The following is a 21,263-nucleotide window of genomic DNA, read 5'->3' on the forward strand; positions in this document are numbered from 1 at the left end:
GAATGTAGTATATGGGCTAAAATAATTAGCAGCTTTTAAGATGTAATTTAAGCTTTCTTACATGCATGGACTTCCAAGACAGAGCAAGATGATTGTTGTGTTTCTCGAGGGAGGGGAAGGGGGATGGGCTAGCGCGTAGAACGCCTCTGTGCGTCTGTGCCTTTGAACGCGGTGACATCATCGGCTGCTGCATTGACGCACTCTAGAGACGCGCAATCTCATGTTAAGCGCAAACGCAGCACAGGTGATCATGGCTGTCCCCGCCGCTGCTGCCGTTTGATTCAGTCTGTGAGCCGTTGACCGGTATGGAGGAGGACTCCGCAGACCCATATTTGCCGTACGACGGTGGAGGGGACACGATCCCCCTGCAGGAGCTCAGCGGGAAAGGTACGAGCCAAAATGGTCGGTTTAACGTTAATATTTACACCCACCGCAGACTGTTTGATCATCGACCTTTAATCGATTATTAACCGCGATGACTGTTTGATCAAGTGTGGGTTGGTGTTTTTGTGTATAGTTGATATCTCTTGTCGTAAAAGTGTTACATTGTATGTATGGAAGTGTGTGTTATCGGTAGTGAGGGTGCGTATGCTCATAATCACACAGCAGCAATGGATGGCCGTGAGTGTGTGTTAGTTAGTGTATTTGTGTGTGGTGTTTTTTATGTGTATGTTCACAGGAACCATAATCTTGCTTATTCAAAATCTACCTTGCAACAGCAATATGGTCATATTTGCATGCATGCGTATGTGTGTAATTGTATACATGCGTTTACATGGCTATAGTTTGGGAACACAGTTGTAGTGGGCTAAATAATAAAAAAATCTCTTTTGGGACTTTTGAGGTCGTCCTAATTTGGTAAAACAAATACACACACACACACACAACTTTTAGTAATTACAGCCAGCTTTATATAAAAACAATAAGAGTATATGGTATGTCCTCATTTAGATTGCTAAATGTGTATGTGTTTGATCCTAATCCCAGATCTTGTCAAATTCTTATTTTTATGGGAGGTTTGTGTGTGTGTGTTTTGTATATTTATTTGGGGGAATGTTGGGATTTGGACTTTTAGAAGCTCAGATGTTGAATTTGTCATTCATTATTCATATAATTTCAACAGGAGGGACTTGTTGCATGATTCTTTCTCTGTAATGCAGTAATGCAGGAAGAAAGCCACACGACTCATTAATCAGTGAGATAATGATCCATCTCCCTGTCTTTGTCTGTAAAGTCATGTTTATTTGAGATCTTGGTGTTTTGTAGTGCAGGAGGAAGCAGTTTGCTCTGAGTTGGCAAAATTTTCAGCTCTGTCTTATGGCACGTTACATGTCTTGATGCACGTCACCCAGAGAGCAGCTCTTTCTGCTTTACTGCTGTTGCTTAGAGTGAAACTGAGTCAGGTGGTAGAGTTCAGCTTTATGTTATAATGCAACTAATGTGTGTTGCTTCAGAGCATTCACATCATGAACAATCTGCATCTCTCTCATGTGTCATACTAGAACAAGGCTTGCTAACGACACAGCTTAATACTCATTGCGTTAAACAACTGTAATGTTTTGTTCTCTTCTAAAAAAATAAATAAAAATTTCAACTTTGATATGTTTTAATGTGTATAAATTATGTGTCAATATTCCCAGCACTCTGACAGTGCGATCTCTGTATGGGATTTGTGTGATTTTGTGTCTTTATTAATCTAAAGATTCTCAGTCGGATTGAGATCTGGGTAATTTCGAGACCAGGGCAACACCTTGAACTCTTCATCATGTTCCTCAAACCGTTCCCAAACAGTGTGTGGCAGGGTGCATTATCCTGCTGAAAGAGGCCATTGCCAACAGGGAATTCCATTGCCATGAAGGGGTGTACCTGGAGTGCAACTATGTTTAGGTAGGTGGCATGTGTCAAATTGACATCCACATGAATGGCCGGACCCAGGGTTTCCCAGCAGGATTGCCCAAAGCATCACACTCCCTCCACCGGCTTGTTGTCTTCCCACAGTGCATCCTGGTGCCATCACTTTCCCAGATAAACGGCACACACGTAAACGGCCATCCATGTGATGTAAAAGAAAACGGGACTCAACAGACCAGTCGAACTTCTTTTCACTGCTCCAAGGTCCAGTTCCAACGTTTGCGTGCCCATTGTAGGCGCTTTCGACGGTCGACAGGGGTCATCATGGGAACTCTGACCGGTCTGCAGCTACGCAGCCCTATACGCAGCAGGGTGCGATGCACTGTGTGTTGTGACACATTCCTCCCGTAACCATCATTACAATTTTCTGTGACTTGTGCCACAGTAGACCTTCTGTTGGTTCGGACAAGATGGGATATCCTTAGTTTCCCTCGTGCATCGATTAGACTTGGGCGCCCAACACCCTGTTGCCGGTTTGTGGTTTGTCCCTCCTCTGACCGCTGTCGGTTGGTACTCGCCAGTGCTGACCGAGCGCACCCCACAAACCTTGCCATCTCAGATGCTCTGACTCAGTCGTCTGTCCATAACAATTTGGCCCTTGTCAAAGTCGCTCAGGTCTTTACTGCCCCTTTCTTCTGCATTCAACACGTTGAATTCGGGAACTGATTGTTCGCTTATCATCTAAACTACCAAGACCTTGACCTTGTTAGGAGTTGATCAACATTATTCTCTTCTCCTGTGAGTGGGCATAATGTTTTGGCTCATCTGTGTATTTATATATACACTTTACAATTTAAATGAATCTTTTATTTTACATTGTAGTAGTGAGAATGGGGGGTAAAATGTGCATAACTTTCCTGAATGTCACACTCCTAAAAAAAAAAAAAAATCTTAATGGCCCTAAAGCTGTTAGTTACACAGTGGACCTTCTAACTAGGTACACTACAAAAATATACATTTTACCAATTTTATTTAATCATTTTTTAAAATATAATTTTGGTCACATTTTAGCTTGTTAAAATACAAATTCCATGTACTACATCAATAAATAAGATGTCTCAATTGCATATTATATTGCATATACACTTACTGAGCACTTTATTACTAACACTATATGGTCCTAATAAAGTTCCCGACATGGTCTTCTGTTGTTGTAGCCCATCTGCCTCAAGGTTTGACGTGTTATGCATTAGAGATGCTTTTCTGCTCACTACAATTGTACAGAGTGGTTATCTGAGTTACTGTAGCCTTTCTATCATCTCAAACCAGTCTGGCCATTCTTCGTTGACCTCTCTCATCATCAACGTGTTTCCGTCCTCAGAACTGCCGTTCACTGAAAGTGGAAATACTCGAACTAGCCCATCTGGTTCATGCCACGGTCGAAATAGCTGAGATCATATTTTTTTTCCCATTCTGATGGTTGATGTGATCATTAACTGAACACATGACCCGTATCTGCATGATTTTATACATTGCTCTGCTGCCACATGATTGGCTGATTGGATAATCACATGAATAAGTAGGTGTACAGGTGTTCCTAATAAAGTGCTATGTGAGTGTATATTCATTTATTTATACCATGGTCTGTTCTAATACTCTTTTGATTGGCTGGAATTAATGTGCTAAAACCATTTAATGCACAGGTATTTCCAGTCAGTTTTAATCACCATTCTATATTAATGCGCCAACTTTGCTGTCCTCCATAATGAGACATTTCGTGAGTTTTATGACTCTGCTCAAACTTCCTCCAGACGCGAATATAGTGTAGCAAGTCTAATGAGAATCTGAAGGCCAAAAAGAATTGAATTTCCTCTCTAATATACTCAACTTAAAAATACAAATAAATGAAAGTTCAGGTTGGGTTTTGAAAGTACAATATTTTCCTCCTAGATAAACACAAGCTATTTTGGGATAATGCAGTAAAAATGGCTTTTCTGTTCTGTTTTGAATCAGAGTGGTGACAGACACACTGTGGGACCGGGGGTCTCTCTGCTCTTTGAGGGTGTTTTCACATTTGGGTCTTCTTTAAAAGAATGAAACTCAGACCCCTTTTAGTGGACCAAAATGTGAACCAAGTGAAAAAGGACCCAGTTGTCTTTGCATTACCTAAATCTCAACATTTTCACTTAGAACTTTTTTCTTTATCCCCTTTTCTCCCCAGTTTGGAATGCCCAATTCCCACTACTTGATAGTCCTCGTGGTGTCTCGGTTACTCACCTCAATCCGGGTGGCGGAGGACAAGTTTCAGTCGCCTTCGCTTCTGAGACAGTCAGTCCGCGCATCTTAACACGTGGCTCATTGTGCATAACACCGTGGAGACTCCCCAGCATGTGGAGGCTCATGCTACTCTCCGCAATCCACGCGCAACTTACCACGCACCCCATTGAGAGAGAGAACCACTAATCGTGACCACGAGGAGGTCACCCCAGGTGACTATACCCTCTCTAGCAACCGGGCCAATTTGGTTGCTTAGGAGACCTGGTTGGAGTCACTCAGCACACCCTGGATCCGAACTCACGATTCCAGGGGTGGTAGTCAGCATCAATACTCTCTGAGCTACTCAGGCCCCAGAACTTGTTTTTAATGCACGAATTTAGTTGCTTTTGTTTTATTTATGAAACGTATAATTATTGCATAAATAGAAGGCATTTTCTTTCAATTCACTAACATTTTGGTTGTGTACTCGCAGAAAGATGGAGACAAACTTGGGCTAGGCGATAAAATTATCTCTATTTATCACGATAAAAAAATCCACAATATCGATGATAAGCTTTTGAGTAATTTTTTATATATAGCCTGTGTTCTACATCTAGACAATCAGGGGTGTGTCGCAAAAAAACGCAAGCAGTTTGGCTTTCTCAGACTGTATGAAGTTACTAATGTTAGCTGCCTTGCTAGATTAGGGTATGCCGGTCACAGTGGTCCGAATCCATACTCCGAAGTGCTACCATCTGGACTGCAAGACATCATGACGACGGTTGCGCCCTCCCATCTTCTCTAGTAAGCAGCGTGACAAAACAACAGTGCTGTGTACACCAGCTCTGATCTTTCTGCGCTGTACTCTTGAATATTTTTCTCTAGCACCAAACACGTTTCATTAATGCCCTGTCCCGCTCTGCACACGTTGCCTCTCTTCCCCGCATGTGAGTGCAACGCATAAGTTAACGTGGTTCCAAAGCGCCTGTACACCAAGTTTTTCCTTCTGAATTTAGCTTTATTAATTAGCATGTTACAAGCTTTTAATAGTAAGCAAATAGATTTCTGTTCTAATTTTGTGAAAATTAAACGGATGTCATCATCTCTGGAAAGGCAAGGTAATTAAATTATTAGCTGGGAGCCTAGTCTTTCTCACTTTAATGAAAATAATAAAATGGGCAATTCAGAATTCTACATTTAATCTTGGGATACCTCTGAAACCCCTACAGTATAATTCCTAAGTCACAAGGGCTTCTATGCCCCCATACTTGTGTATATGAATGTAAAATGATTATAAAAATATGTAATTTGAATGTAAAAAATATTCAAATAAATATTGTACTGATGTTAAGCTTCAGAATGAACAAATGGTCTTTTAACATTCATATCCAACTGCAATCAATTGATAAACTCCATAAAATATTTTTATATTTTGGTAGAAGATCCCTCAGACACCACTGCTTTGGCTGTGTCTGAGCACCCCATTTTACTGTTTAGGATTTAATTTTTTTTTCCTTCTGCCAACTTGGAAATTCCCAAAAATGTGCAAATGTGAATGTATATCGTGATTAAATATCTATATCGAACGATATGAAAACGAATATTATGATAATATTTTTGTCCATATCGCCCAGCCCTAAGACAAACCACTGTGTAGGCCACCACGAAGAGGCTAATCTAGAAGTATAAATTGGCTTTAATTCATAATTGACCTTGTTGATTGCTGGTGATGCATTATCATACAACTCTTAAATATTTGTCTTTATATTTGTAAGAATATAATCATAAGCTGTGTAATCATCATTGCACAAAAAGGTTGCCAACCCCCCGCTCTAGAAATTAATTTAAAGAGCATTTCGATATATTATCTTGCAATACTTAAAATTTTTTACATTAAAACTTTTATGAAACCTATTGCGGCATTAGGTCAGTGAACCCTCGATTATTTCTATTCAACTGAAATGTGAACTCAGAACGAGCTCAGAAAATAAGTTTCATTTGTAAGGATTTCCTTGCAAATCCTCCACACAACTACACTGCAGGTGTTTTCATGATGATAAAAACGGCATTTCCTCACTACAGATTTTTTCCCCCTGACACTAATATGTATATGATCTAGGCTACTTCTGTTGTTCTACAACGAAATAAAGCAGGAAGTTCAGCACTTGTTGCGCAAAGCACCAAAATCCAATGTAAATGAATGAGAGAGACCACAATATATCACCGTTGAATAACATAACATAAAGAATCCCAGTATTATTGTATTGGGACCAAGATTTCAATATAATACCATATCAACAGGTCCTTGCTTATTCCCAGTCCTATGCTCTAGTGTATGACATTGAAGTGCTGGAAGTGTCCACTCATGTCTGGCTGACCTCGAGCGCTGGATCTGTGTGGAAAGCTGATTAGCTGATTATAAGCTGTTGTACTTTAGTTATAGACGAATCACTCGCCCTCACTGGTCTCAGAACAGAACACACACGTCCAATCAGTTTGACCCAGTTCTCTGCCTTCATTGAATAAGTCAGCGTGACTGACTAAATGGTGGTCGTAGTGATTGTTGAATATGCAGTTTAAAGTCTAGGCTTTGTGAAAGTTTGCGTACACCATTAGGTATTTCCACCATCTTCAACCATCACTCATTTCTCATGTAAGATTCTGCCAGATTTTCAAGTCAGCCCACTCCCAAGTCTCTATGATATTATGGCCTCTAGATATGGCTCAGGTCCCTCCTTCAGTGTTTTATCATTTTAAATCTGATTGTTTAGAAAATAATCAAATCAAAACCTCTCCTCAACGAGCCACACGATTTTAGATATCATTCATGTTCATAGCACAGTCAATGCGGCAAAAGTTTAGAAGCTACATACCTTAGGGTTAAGGGTTTGTTTAAATCCCTAACCCCATGTAAGCACCCCTAACTAGTCATTTAGTGGACATTTTTATCAAGATTGACTTCCTGTTCATTTCTGGTACAAGTTCAGTCCTTCTGGAGTTTTCTCCTGATTAAGTGTCTTGCTGTATGGTGATTGCTCATGGATTGCTCATTGCCCTTCGGTTCGCCAGTCCTCTCTACAAACTCACTACTTTTGATCTGCATCACCCTCAAACTCCGTCCTACTTACCGAATCCTCCTCTCTTACTCTCGACATGTCTTAAACCAATTGTTATTTCTCTCTGGTTAGGGTCGAACTACGCCATGTCTAATGGTGGGGGTGGAGGAGGGGCCAGTAGCTCCACCCACTTGCTGGATCTGCTGGAGGAGCCCATTCCAGGCGTGGGCACCTACGATGACTTCCACACCATCGACTGGGTCAGGGAGAAGTGTAAAGACAGAGAACGACACCGCAAGGTAACGCATCAACTGCTTGTCTATGACACTGGCTATGTTTACATGCACCCTCAGAATGTGATTATAATGCTATTAAGGCAGTACTGCGATTTAAAATGTAGCTCATGTAAACAGAATACTGTGATTATGATATTGCGATTATGCTCATAATCGGAGTATAATCGCAGTAAGATATGTGGAGTACTCCTATTATAATCGCTTTATTCTGGCATGTAAACACTTTAATCGCATTTCTTCCACTCTGACCAAAGTGCTTTCTGTAAAACGGCAGTTCCATGCACCGTTTTCCAGCAGTGGTTCTCCCCCATCTACAGCCACACGGCAGAAGAAAACATATTTTCCAGAGTTGCAAATGTCCATTTGCAGTCCGAATTGAAAATAATGGGAAGAAAACACGTCTTTGAAATGAGTTTGTGCTTGCGGGTCAAAACGCAACAACATCCATCATGTGTATTCCTATTCACACACAAATTACTCTTATGAACCGATTCTTTTTAGTGAAACAAAATGGACAGTGCATCCAGTGTAGTCAAAAATGAATTATGAAGTGGTTCTTATAATCGGTCAAAGACTCTCAAACTGACTGACTAATTTTCCTTATGCAAGGCTGTATTTAAAGAGACATATTTGCAACAAGTTAAAAAGCATTAAAACATCACATTTCTAAGCAAATAATCAGGGTAATGGCAAGTAGCATGTAAACTGGATTAAAGTGATTGGCTCAAATCATGTAAACATCTTAATCTAATTATTCCTTATACTCTGATTATTGCAATAATCAAAGTATTGGTGTACATGTAAACGTAGCCATTGTTTCAAACCCTAATGAATTGCCTTGCTTAATTATGGAACTAATAAATTGAATATTGATTAGAAACATATTGGTCAGATCAATTATCAGCCAATCTCTTGTGTAAATATTTGCTCTGACAATGATCCAATTCAATTATGATTATTTAGTAAATAATGTAATGTTTAACGAATCCAAACCTTTTTGTAGTACGATTGATAATTATTTTCAAAAATATGCCGAAGACACACATGTAACGGGAGGGCAAATTTTTTTTGTGCATGAATTCTCATGCCCCTAAAGGCTACTCCGATTTTAGAGTTGAAGTATATAGCATAGTGTATAATGGGTACCGACTCTGATGTCTTACCATCCGACTTTGATTCCATCTATTCAGATAATATCAAACGTGTTTGATATTTTTAAGCCTACTATCCTCGACCACAGAGGAAATCCAGTGTAGGATGTGGTGAGCAGCCAATGAAAATCAAATTTGCAGGACCACTAATCTCAAGAAAAAGATATGGCGAACAAGCCCTCAATTGGAGTTTAACTTTAAACGGCACTCACTTTGCGTTTCGGTCTCAAGATGCCATACTGGCCACGTCATCCAACCCAAGACCACACCCAAATGCATTCTACTTGTTTCTTTCACGTCTTGGAACACAGAGTAGCAGCAGCAGCAGCAACAACAGCAGTCAGTTCTCATGTCCATTTTTGTTAACATATATCATGCTGCTCCTAGAAAGTGAGTTTGTGATCTGACCAACATGAGTCATGTAGTGTGTGATACCCAGTTTTTGTCTGTAGTAATTTTCAAAGTCTGTAAGTACAGTGGCATGAAAAAGTATATGAACCCTTTGGAATTAGCTGGCTTTCTGCATTAATTGCTCATAAAATGTGATCTCATCTTAGTCACAAGTATAGACAAAGCACAATGTGCTCATTAACACACAAACAGTTGTAATTCATGTCTTTATTGAACACATCCCAATAAACATTAACAGTCCTGTGGAAAAAGTGAATCCCTAGACTAAAGATGACAAAAAAAAAGCGAATTAGAGTCAGGAGTTGGCATACCTGGCATCCAATTAATGAAACTAAATTGGAGGTGTGTGTTAGAGCTACTTTGACTCATAAAAGCACTCAAACATTTTGTGTTTGCTGTTCACAAGAAGCATCTGCTGATGTGGACCATGCCTTGCAAAAAAGAGATTTCAAAAGACCTACGATGAAGAATTGTTGCTTTGAATGAAGCTGAAAAGGGTTACAAATTTATCTTGAAGAGCTTAGATATTCATCTTTCCACAGTTAGACAAATTATCTATAAATGGAATCAATTTAGTACTGTGGCTACTCTCCCTAGAAGTGGCTGTCCAGCCAAGATGACTCAAAGGGCACACCACAGAATGCTCAGTAAGGTGAAAAAGAACCCTAGAGTGTCAGCTAAAGACTTGAAGGAATCATTGGAACTGGTTAACATCTCTGTTCATGAGTCTACTCAGTAGCGGGCCGTGCATTTAAAGTCTAGGCCTTCAGTGTGATTCATGCCATTAAGAAAACACAGTTTCACAATGAATAAGACACCCTATGCCTTTGGGCATCATACATTGTCGCAGCTAACTAGTAATACCAATTGACATTTTAAAAACACATCCACACACAAAAGCCAGAACTTGAAATGACACTTAATGCTCAAGCAAGCCTAATTTGAACTGCAGCATGACTTTTGTGAAATGAACGTCTCCCGAATAGACATTCAAAAATCATAATTTTTCATATGAATCTATCAAGGAGGTCTATAATACTGGAAAAATCTATCTAATAATATTTGCCATTTTAAATGTTGTTTGCAATAAATTTCGTTTCGTCAGTGTACACGGTTATGCTGCGTTCCATGCAAGTTGGATGTGGGATATTCCTACTTGATATCTCTGACCATAAATGCATAAACTGCGACACTCCCGTTAGCTTAGCAGGGGTTTGACCCTCATTAGAGATGTCTCCTAGCAACCCAACTGATAAACAATGCTGCAGCGCTAGCATTTGTGCTTCAGGTTTACGATTATCAAAAAAGATTATAATGTTTTATACACCAGTTTCTGCAGGCATTTGTTAAACAAGCTTTAATATCATGTAATGTGGAAACAAATTAATTTATCGATATTACTTAATAAAGTGAATGTTTATCACTTTGTATATCTCCCTGAGTGTCGACAAGTTTGTGTGACAAACATGAAAAATCGGAGTTGAGAATTGGAGTTCAGAATTTCTTCGGTGAAATCGGAGTTGAGAATTTCTGCACGAGCCTACAAGTTGTAATTCTGATTTCAAGACACTTTTCCTGGTAGGAAGTTGTAAAATCCGACTTTCCGAGTTGAATGGAACGCAGCACTACTTTTCAAAACTTGATCTGACACTGAATTCTTAAGCAGCCTAATTTACACTTAGAAAATTCCTAATGTCGCTATAACAATGCAAAAAGCTCACCAATTTATTTGATGTGGAAATCAGTTCTCGTTTCCTGTTTAATAAATTAAGCAATCACATGGTCATGCAGAACATCTTGTGTTTTTAAATCCATAAGGATCTCATTCTCAACGGTAACACCAGCAGTTATGACAGCCGACTCGTCAGGAAGATCTCGTGCTTTTCGCTCTTGAATTGCGTACATCACTTAAAGTGTGATTGCGTCACTCAGGGCCAGCTAGAAGGCCTCGACCGGGACATATCCTAAAGATCACACCCACCAAGAACAAATAAATAAATCTGATTGGCTGATGAATCTGACAATCTGACTTTAGTTGCTCATTTATTTGCACTGTTGAGGAATTCTGTGGAAATTCTGAAGGCCTGAGGGGGTGGAGCTCAGACTAACGTGCTGCTTGGCTAACAAGCTCTGCTTCGGGCATGCGATTTGTGAAACAGTTGTCACACTTTGCTTGTAAGCATCAAGGAATTTCAAATTCTGACTGGATAAACTTTTCGTTTTTCTCTGTTTGTAGATTAATTAAGAGTGGAAAGCGATTAAAAATACATAGGCAAAAAGGTGATTGAGATTGGAAATCGCCACTGAGTCTACTATACAGAAAACATTAAACAGAAGGCAACGTCTGCTTTCCAACAAAACATTGCTGCATGCCTGAAGACCACCTTGACACTCCACAATGCTACTGGGGAAATGTTCTGTGGACTGACGAAACTAAGGTTGAATTCTTTGGGAAGAATGTGCAGCACTACATATGGTGTAGAAAGGGCACCGCATGCCAAAATGAAAACATCATCCCAACGGTGAAGGAGGATCATGATTTGGGGCTGTTTTGCTGCTTCGGGACCTGGACCACTTGGCATCATTGAGGGGAAAAATGAATTCCCAAGTTTATCAAGATATCCTACAGGATAATGTCAGGGTGGCTGTGCACCAGCTGAAGCTCAGTAGAAGTTGAGTAATGCAGTAGGACAATGACCCTAAACATTGAACTAAACCCACTACAGAATGGCTTCAAAAAAAGAAAATCCACCTTTTGGAGTGTCCCAGTCAGAGCCCAGACCTTAACCCAATAGAGATGCTGTGGAATGACCTCGAGCCATTCACACCAAACATCATAAGAATATGGTTGAACTAAATCCTAGGGTTCACTTACTTTTTCCACAGCACTGTAAATGTTTAATGCGTTGTGTTCAATAAAGACATGGAAGATCATAATTGTTTTGTGTTGTTAGCTTAAGCACATTGTGCTTTGTCTATACTCTTGACACTTTGATAAATTGAGAACATTTTATGACCAATTAATGCTAAAAAAACAAACAGCTAATTTCAAAGGGTTCACATACATTTTCTTGCCACTGTATATGATGCCTAGTGTTATGAAATCTGTGCTGATTTTAAAAGTCGTGTAGAGTAATCCAGCCTTCTGGAAAATCTTTAGGGGCACAGTCAAGAGTTATTTATTTATTTATTTATTTTTATTAAGACTTTTAACTGTTAAAGTGTCACGGTACACAAAACAAGTGCACAGAGAGGCATGAAGAATTACTACAGAATTTAGAAACAACTGATATACTTGATAAATGACCAAATACAGTGCTATGAAAAAGTATTTGCCCCCATCTTGATTTCTTTTTTGTGTATATCTCATACTAAATTGTTTCAAAAATTCTAACAAAATATAACAAAGACAATCTGAGAAAATAGAGTTTTTAAATAATAATGTTGTTTATTGAAGCAAAAAAGTTATCCACTACCAGCTGGGACTGTGTGAAAAAAGTATTTGCCCCCTTAGTTACTAAATCCCCAAATCTATGAAAACTGCATTCATAATGGGGTTCAGCTGGACTAGACACACCCAGGCCTGATTAATGCCAGCCATGTTCAATCAAAACAACACAGAAATATAACTTTTTTTTTAGCAGCATTAAGTTGGTTAAAAGGCCAAAGTTTTGCCAAGGCCAAAAGAAAATCCATAAATAATGAGTAAAGTTGATTGAAATACATAAGTCTGGTAAGGGTTACAAAGCTATTTCAAAGGCTCTGGGACTCCATAGAACAACAGTAATAGCCATTATCTCCAAATGGAGAAAACTTGGCACAGTATTGAACCTTCCCAGCAGTGGCCGACCTTCCAAAATTCCTCCAAGAGCATGGCGACGACATCCAGGAAGTCACAAAAAAGCCAAGGACAACATCCAAGGAACTGCAGGCCTCTCACATCAATAAGGGTTACTGTTCATGACTCCACTATCAGAAAGACACTCGCCAAAAATGGCATCCATGGAAGACTGGCGAGGTGAAAACCACTGGTAATCCAGAAGAACATTAATGCTTGTATGAATTTTGCCAAAACACACCTTGATGATCCTCAAAGCTTTTGGGAGAATGTTCTGTGGACTGATGAGTCAAAAGTGGAACTGTTTGGAAGACGGGTCCCGTTACATCTGGCGTAAATCAAGCACAGAGTTCCACAAAAAAAGGAACATCATACCTATGGTCAAGCATGGTGGTGGTAGTGTGATGGTGTGGGGATGCTTTGCTGCTTCAGGGCAACTTGCAATAATTTAGGCAAACATGAATTCTGCTCTCTACCAGAAGATCCTAAAGGAGAATGTCCGGTCATCAATCCATGAGTTGAAGCTCAAGCGCAACTGGTTATGATTATACAGCAAGACAGTGATCCAAAGCATAGGAGTAAGTCCACCCCTGAATGGCTCAAAAGAAGCAAACTTAAAGTTTTGGAGTGGCCTAGTCAAAGTCCTGAATTGAACCCGATGGAGATGATGTGGCAGGACCTTAAACGGGCAGTTCATGCTCAAACCTTCCAATGTGGCTGAACTAAAGCAGTTCTGCAAAGAAGAGTGGACCAAAATTCCACCACAGTGTTGTGAAAGACTGATCTCCAGTTATCAGAAGTGTTTGTTGCAGTTGTTGCTGCTAAAAGTGGCACAACCAGCTGTTAATTTTAAGGAGGCGATTAGTTTTTCACATGGGTGATCTAGGTGTTGTATAATTTTTTTTCTTCAATGGGGGACAAAAATAATAATAATAAAAAAAATATATTATATATATATATATATATATATATATATATATATATATATATATATATATATATATATATATATATATATATATTGCTTTAAAAATGTAATTAATTTATTGAAACAAAAACCATAAACGAAGACATTTCTAAATTCAAATTGCACTTTAAACTAAATGAAAAAAGCAATAAATTTATTTAATTAAATAATTTAAGCATTTAACCACCTTATTTAAACATTTACCATCTCCAACGGCTCCGTTTGCAATCACGCAAGTATCGGTCAATGACACCAGATGGAAAATTACTAATAGCCTACAAATTAAGAACTAAAGACAATTATAAATGTAAAGACAATAATAATCATAATAAATAAGCCTAATAAATTCCCTTGTGTTCCCAAAATAATGCTCCCAAATGTGTGTTCTTATCGAATTTGTGTTGGTAATACAGTTAATGCTGCCTAAAGAAAAGAAAATAGAACTCAATTTTAGGTTCAAGGTGAACTTGTGTTGTATTGCTTTATTATTTAATCACTTTCATCTCTGTTTCTTTAATACAAAGATATATATATATTACTGAACCTGCAGAGTTGTGTTCACAATGCATGCTAACTGCGTGGAAATAAAGCGACCTAAACTCAACAGCAACTCCTGAGATGATCAGAGATAATTTGCAGCATTCTCATAGACAACATTATACTTGCAAACAGTTTTCAGAAGAATGAAACAGAAAAAAGAATGAAAACTCTTTACATGCGCTTGTTCCACGAGACAGGCTTGCGGTGCACGCTGACATGCGTGTGTTCCACATGACCGGCTCATGCTGTACTCCTCGAACACAAGCATTGACGACTTTTTTGTCTGTTCTTAAAAATATAATAAAGTGTGTTTCTTCAAGCGTATGTCTTTGTGACTAACTGCATTTCTTGTCATGTGTCACTCCAAGACGTCTTACAGGTCGCCAGCCTGTTGCGGGTAGATGAGCTTTTGCTCACTAGATGAGCGTTTAAACGCACGTGAAATACATTTGGATTTGAGCTTGTGGACTGGATTCAGCCTCGTCGCATTTTGCGGGTGCTAGTTTCACACCCTGGGCTACTGTTAAATATATTTACTACCCGGATCAATGGTTTAGCCATTTTCCGATAATCGCAGTCGGCATCGGGATCTTTGTAAGACATCATCGATATCCGATAACATCGTCCTATCGCCCAGCCCTAGTCCTTATTGAAGATTGTTTCATCCGTGTATGTTGATTTTAAGTTTTTTTTTTTTTTATGTAATCATGGTTGAAAGACATCTTTTGACCGTTGCATTGTGCAACTAGCTGTTTTTATGGTGTCTTGCGCATGTATGCCACATCCTGTCATTTACCAAATGTAAAGAAATTATTTCGAAATGCTGTCCGTCATTGTGGCTTGACTCTCTCAGAGAAAGAGAGAAAAGAGCAATCTCAATCATTTAAGAGCGAGAAAATGGCACATTTGATGCAAAAATATGAACATGCCACTTTTAAATATACTTATATACACACACAGTGGCATGGAAAAGTTTGGGCACCCCTGGTCAAAATTTCTGTTGCTGTGAATAGTTGAGTAGAAGATGAACTGATCTCCAAAAGGCATAAAGTTAAAGATGAAACATTCTTTTCAACATTTTAAGCAATATTAGTGTATTATTTTTTATTTTGTACAATTTTAGAGTGGGGGAAAAAAAGGAAAGGAGCACCATGCAAAAGTTTGGTCACCCCAAAAGATTTGAGCTCTCGGATAACTTTTACCAAGGTCTCAGACCTTAATTAGCTTGTTAGTGCTATGGCTTGTTCACAATCATCATTTGGAAAGGCTAGGTGATGCAAATTTCAAAGCATTATACGTACTCTGACTCCTCAAATCTTGTTCCAACAATCAGCAGCCATGGGCTCCTCTAAGCAGCTGCCTAGCACTCATTAAAATAAAAATAATTGATGCCCACAAAGCAGGAGAAGGCTGTAAGAAGATCGCAAAGCGTTTTCAGGTAGCCATTTCCTCAGTTCGTAATGTAATTAAGAAATGGCTGTTAACCGGAACGGTGGAGTTCAAGTTGAGGTCTGGAAGACCAAGAAAACTTTCAGAGAGAACTCCTCGTAGGATTGCTAGAAAGGCAAATCAAAACCCCTGTTTGACTGCAAAAGACCTTCAGGAAGATTTAGCAGACTCTGGAGTAGTGGTGCACTGTTCTACTGTGCAGCGACACCTGCACAAATATGACCTCCGTGGAAGAGTCATGAGAAGATAACCTTTCCTGAGTCCTCACCACAAATTTCAGCGTCAGAAGTTTGCAAATGAACATCTAAACAAGCCTGATGCGTTTTGGAAACAAGTCCTGCAGACTGAAGTTAAAATATAACTTTTTGGCCGCAATGAGCAAAGGTATGTTTGGAGAAAAAAGGGTGCAGAATTTCATGAAAAGAACACCTCTCCAACTGTTAAGCACAGGGGTGAATCGATCATGCTTTGGGCTTGTGTTGATGCCAGTGGCACAGGGGAACATTTCACTGGTAGAGGAAAGAATGGATTAAATTAAATACCAGCAAATTCTGGACGCAAACATCACAACATCTGTAAAAAAGCTGAAGATGAAAAGAGGATTGCTTCTACAACAGGATAATGATCCTAAACACACCTCAAAATCCACAATGGACTACCTCAAGAGGCGCAAGCTGAAGGTTTTGCCATGGCCCTCACAGTCCCCCGACCTAAACATCATCGAAAATCTGTGGATAGACCTCAACAGAGCAGTGCATGCAAGACTGCCCAAGAATCTCACAGAACTAGAAGCCTTTTACAAGGAAGAATGGGCGAAAAATCCCCCAAACAAAAATTGAAAGACACTTAGCTGGCTACAAAATACTTAACACCCCCTGGCACTGAGTACTGACCATGCAGGGTGCCCAAACCTTTGCTTCGGGCCCTTTTTTTGTAATTTTTAAACTGTAAAAGTAAAATTGCTTAAAATATTAAAGAAATGTGTCATCTTTAACTTTAAGCCTTTTGGAAATCAGGCCATCTTTTGCTCACTTAGCTATTCACAGCAACAGAAATTTTGATCAGGGGTGCCCAAACTTTTGCATACCACTGTATATACTTCTAAAAGTATTTTGCAGCAGAGGTAAGATGCATTGGAGTTCTTATTCTGATGGCACTATATTAGTTCATAAATTCCAGTGTCAGATGTCATTCACACCGGTGTGCCCAAATAATTATCCACATTCACATGCAGTAGCCTAATTTGTTTCTAAGAAGAGCCCTGGAGGGACAATCGAATGCATCAGTGCTGGATGTAGGATTTTGATGGATTTTCTGTTTTAAGCAATCAAGTAAAGAAGATGGAGCTTTTACTGCTTGTTGCAGGTTAGGACATAAAAGATAGAACTAAGAAATGAATATCTAAGAAATAATTATTGTGTAATTCTAATAGTACAATATACTGTAGTAATGCAATTTAATTTAAATCTGTAATCATTGCATTGAATGTTCATTTTCCGGTCTATTTTTACACTCATAATAGAAATTTACTTCATTTCTCAGGGGCATGTATATTCAGTAGTAGGAAACATATTTGAATGTAAGTTTTTAGGGGAAAATGACCTTCATGCTTAATGGGAAATTAGTGTGCTTTTACAACTGACTGGCCACAGGGATGTTTGTTCATAGGGAAACTTGTTCCTGAATCAACAGGTTCACATTTGTGTGTATTCACTCAATTTTTGGTCTGTATAGATAAACAGTAAAAAGAAGGAATCGGGATGGGAATTCACCAAGAGTCTGTACGACGCCTGGTCAGGGTGGCTGGTGGTTACACTAACAGGACTCGCATCAGGTAAATACACACACACTCCTGCAAAGTTGCAAGCTTTCACTTTGGTAGGGTCGGCAGATACTCACTCAAATAACGCTGCAATGGGGGCCTGGGTAGCTCAGTGAGTAAGGACGCTGACTACCACCCCTGGAGTCGCGAGTTCGAATCTAGGGTGTGCTGAGTGACTCCAGCCAGGTCTCTTAAGCAGCCAAATTTGCCCGGTTGCTAGGGATGGTGGAGTCACATGGGTTAACCTCCTCGTGGTCACTATAATGTGGTTCTTACTATCGGCGGGGCACGTGGTGAGTTGTGCGTCGATGCCGCGGAGAATAGCGTGAAGCCTCCACACGCGCTATGTCTCCGTGGTAACGCGCTCAACAAGCCATGTGATAAGATGCATGGATTGACTGTCTCAGATGCGGAGGCAACTGAGATTCGTCCTCCGCCACCCGAAATGAGTCACTGCGCCACAGTGAGGAATGTGAGGAGTGCATTGGGAATTGGGCATTCCAAATTGGGGAGAAAATCTAAAAAAAAAAAAAAAAAAAGCGCTGTAACGCAGATCACATAAAATGAAATTATTCTCATTGAAGAAAAACGAATTGAGACTAATCTGTGGAAATAGTTTAGAACAGTCGCAGAGCAATTACATTAATCAGTCTGCTGTCTAAAAATATTAATTACTAAATTCTGTCCTCCAGGCTACCTTTTGAAATGACTCATTAAAATTTACCATTCTGTCATCTGCTGTACTAATGCTTATTCAAGCTAACAACTTTAAAACTAAACCTGATGATTTAGTTTAAGTTTTAACCTTATTGTCATTAAAAACTTTAGTTAAACGCTTGAAGTAAATTGCAGTAGCAAGCTTACTTTTATAGGGCTTGCGAAAGAAGTTTGTACACAGGAAATATAATTTTCTTTATAAAATGTATGGCGGCAACAGCCCTGGGAAAGAAGCTGTGTTTCAGTCTTTTTGTGCGGGACTTGATGGCTCTATGCCTCTTCCCAGATGGCAGGGGGACAAACAGACTGTGTCCTGGGTGGGTTAAGTCTTTGCTGATTTTGCTAGCTTTTTATGGAGTTGTCTAGCATACACAGTGTCCAGGTTTCAGAGCTCAGAATTAATGGTCCCCTGTACACGGTACAGGTCTTCACGGTTTTCCACAGTGCAGTTGACCGTGAGAGGATACTTTCTAAGGTGCTGCGGTAAAAGTTCACCAGGAGCTCTGTGGGTAGCTTTGGCCTGTTTCAGTTTCCTCAAGAAGAATGGCCTTTATTGTGCTTTCTTCACTTGGTAGGAGGTATTTAGGGACCATGAGAGTTCTTTTGTCATGAAGACTAAAGGTATACATTGCTTTTCTGTGTTCTAGTTTCAGATCACACCTGGTCAACCACGTTGCCTTTCAAAGTATACTCCTTTGACCACGTGCGAATATGAACACACTTGACACATGCACACTGGGCCACGGTTGGACAGTCTGTGCAGACTGTGCTGATGACGAAATTTATGTCATGCATACTGTGTGCAGAGCGATCAGCAAAGTGGGCAACCAAAGTATACTTTGGCCTTAAGGGGATCTTGATGTCATTGACGCTTTCCACTTCCTCTCCATTTATGCGTAAGGGGGAAATTGATGGTCTTCCTTGATCTCATGAAGTCTACAATGATCTCCTTGGTTTTCAGGATCAGCTGGTTGTCCGTACACCACTCAACCAGTCGGACTTCCTCCCTGTAGACCTTTTCCTTTTTTTCGAAATGAGAACTCTATAGGATACTATTTACTCATAATACATTGCTATAATGGTGTCATCAGCTTCCTGTGCAAATAAATCCCAGTCTGTGTGCTCAAAGTTTTGCATCATGAGGTGGATTCCTCACTCTAAACTTTGACAGTTTTAACAGCTAGTCTTGTTCTGCAGATTAGAGGTTTGTAGGATGGGATCATTATCAGTGAAACATGATCTGATGGACCCAGGTGTGGAGATGACGTGGGATGTTTGTGTAAACTTGGTCCAGAATCTTTTTTTCTCTAGTTCTGAAGTTTACATTTTTGTATAATTTCGGCAGTATCGTCTTGAGTTTGGTATGATTAATAAGTCTCCTGCCACAATCACAGCCCCCTCTGGGTGTGCAGTCAGATGGCTATTAATAGCATCATGCAGTTTCTCCAGTGCTAGTTTTGCTTGTGGGGGTATGTATACTGCAGTGATTATAATGGCTGTAAACTCACTTGGTAGGAAAAACAGTCTGCACTTTACCATCAAATATTCTAGGTCAGGAGAGCTGTTGTAGCGTCAGCAATGCAGCAACTGAACAGCCGCGCCCAGGTGTTGTTGGGTTACACTGTTGACTTTAAGATGTACCAGTGGATGGAGGCATAAAAATGAGGGGTGTGGAGATGGTGTAAAGTTTTATTTGTCCCAAGGTGCAAGTATATATTCCAGTGCAGTGTAGATAAGCAAAAACAAAGCTTCAAAAAAATAAACACTATGTACAAAAATAAAGTTATAGGCAAGTATTTTGCTATGTCAACTGGATTTGACCAAATACTGCACTCCAGCAATCAAGACAACCACCAACTCACTCTACGAGTTTGAGCTAACTAAAAGCTCCCAATGAAACTGAGGAGTTCCCTTAAAAAAAAGAAGCCCTTGGGTGAAACCATATTACACACCACAGGTGAGACATAAATACAAATGATCAAATATATACAACTTATAATCACCAAAAGTAACTGTTGTAACAAAGGATATACAACCATAAAAACAAAAGAATTAACAAAGAATTTACTTAAACATCACATTTACAATCCCACTGAACAGACACGCATCGATTTCCCCCCTGACACAACAGACAATGGACTAGGCCTCTGTTTTGGTGGGAAAATGGAGGATAAAAGATGGTGACATTACATTGTAAATGGTTTGACTCTTTGGGTTAAGCAGATGATCCAATACATAAGTGACTTTTGTAATGTGTATATGGATGTATAAACCAGAGAAATGGACATTTGACCTGTTGTTTCTTAACCCATACATAAATTAATATAACAAATACATTACACCATGAAGACCAGAACAATCTCAGACAACACATACAACAAAACAATACAAACACATCTGAGATCTCTGATGTAAAATGCGCAACAGATATAAGTAGGGATGCACCGAAATTTCGGCCAGCGAAAATTTTCAGCCGGAAATTGCATTTTAGTTTTTTGAACGAAAGAGGGAAAAAAGGCTGGAAATATGAGCTGAAAATATATGCCGCCCCACCCCTCAGTGCTCAGATTTAACTTTCGATTGATCTAGCCGTTATCACGGCACTACCCAGCAAAGGCCGATCTTGTCAGTGGTGTAGAAATACTTAAGTTTCTGATAAGGACATCAAATTTGCGATCTGCAGTGTTTGTTCAGCAGAAATTTCAAGAGGGGGTATGGTGCAGAAGCACTTTTCCATGACAGGTTTGATACACCACCTGAGAACACGACAATATTCAATATGCAGAGTACAGCAAAACAACAACAACAATGCTTAAAAGTACCCCAACTAGCACACCAACACCATCGGTCGCCACAGTCTTTGGAAAAGGCTAAGAAATTTGCAAATGATGGTGCCAAAGCACGTGGCA

The 21,263-nt window shown here is 39.6% G+C and overlaps 1 protein-coding gene across 8 annotated transcripts in view; it reads left to right on the top strand.

The window, feature by feature from the left end:
* clcn3 (chloride channel 3) overlaps positions 1 to 21,263 on the top strand; it is a 67,754-nt gene that overhangs the window by 23,661 nt on the left and 22,830 nt on the right. For 5 of the 8 annotated variants that reach the window (XM_051718574.1, XM_051718618.1, XM_051718610.1 and 2 more), the window contains 2 exons: positions 7,296 to 7,462; positions 17,550 to 17,649. In XM_051718574.1, coding sequence (XP_051574534.1) covers positions 7,296 to 7,462; positions 17,550 to 17,649 — 267 coding nt within the window. Of the gene's footprint in view, positions 1 to 162; positions 403 to 7,295; positions 7,463 to 17,549; positions 17,650 to 21,263 lie in introns of those variants that run through there. The other 3 variants (XM_051718584.1, XM_051718592.1, XM_051718633.1) reach the window with 3 other exon arrangements.

This window comes from Myxocyprinus asiaticus, chromosome 2, assembly GCF_019703515.2.
Source record: "Myxocyprinus asiaticus isolate MX2 ecotype Aquarium Trade chromosome 2, UBuf_Myxa_2, whole genome shotgun sequence".
Classification (NCBI taxonomy): domain Eukaryota; kingdom Metazoa; phylum Chordata; class Actinopteri; order Cypriniformes; family Catostomidae; genus Myxocyprinus; species Myxocyprinus asiaticus.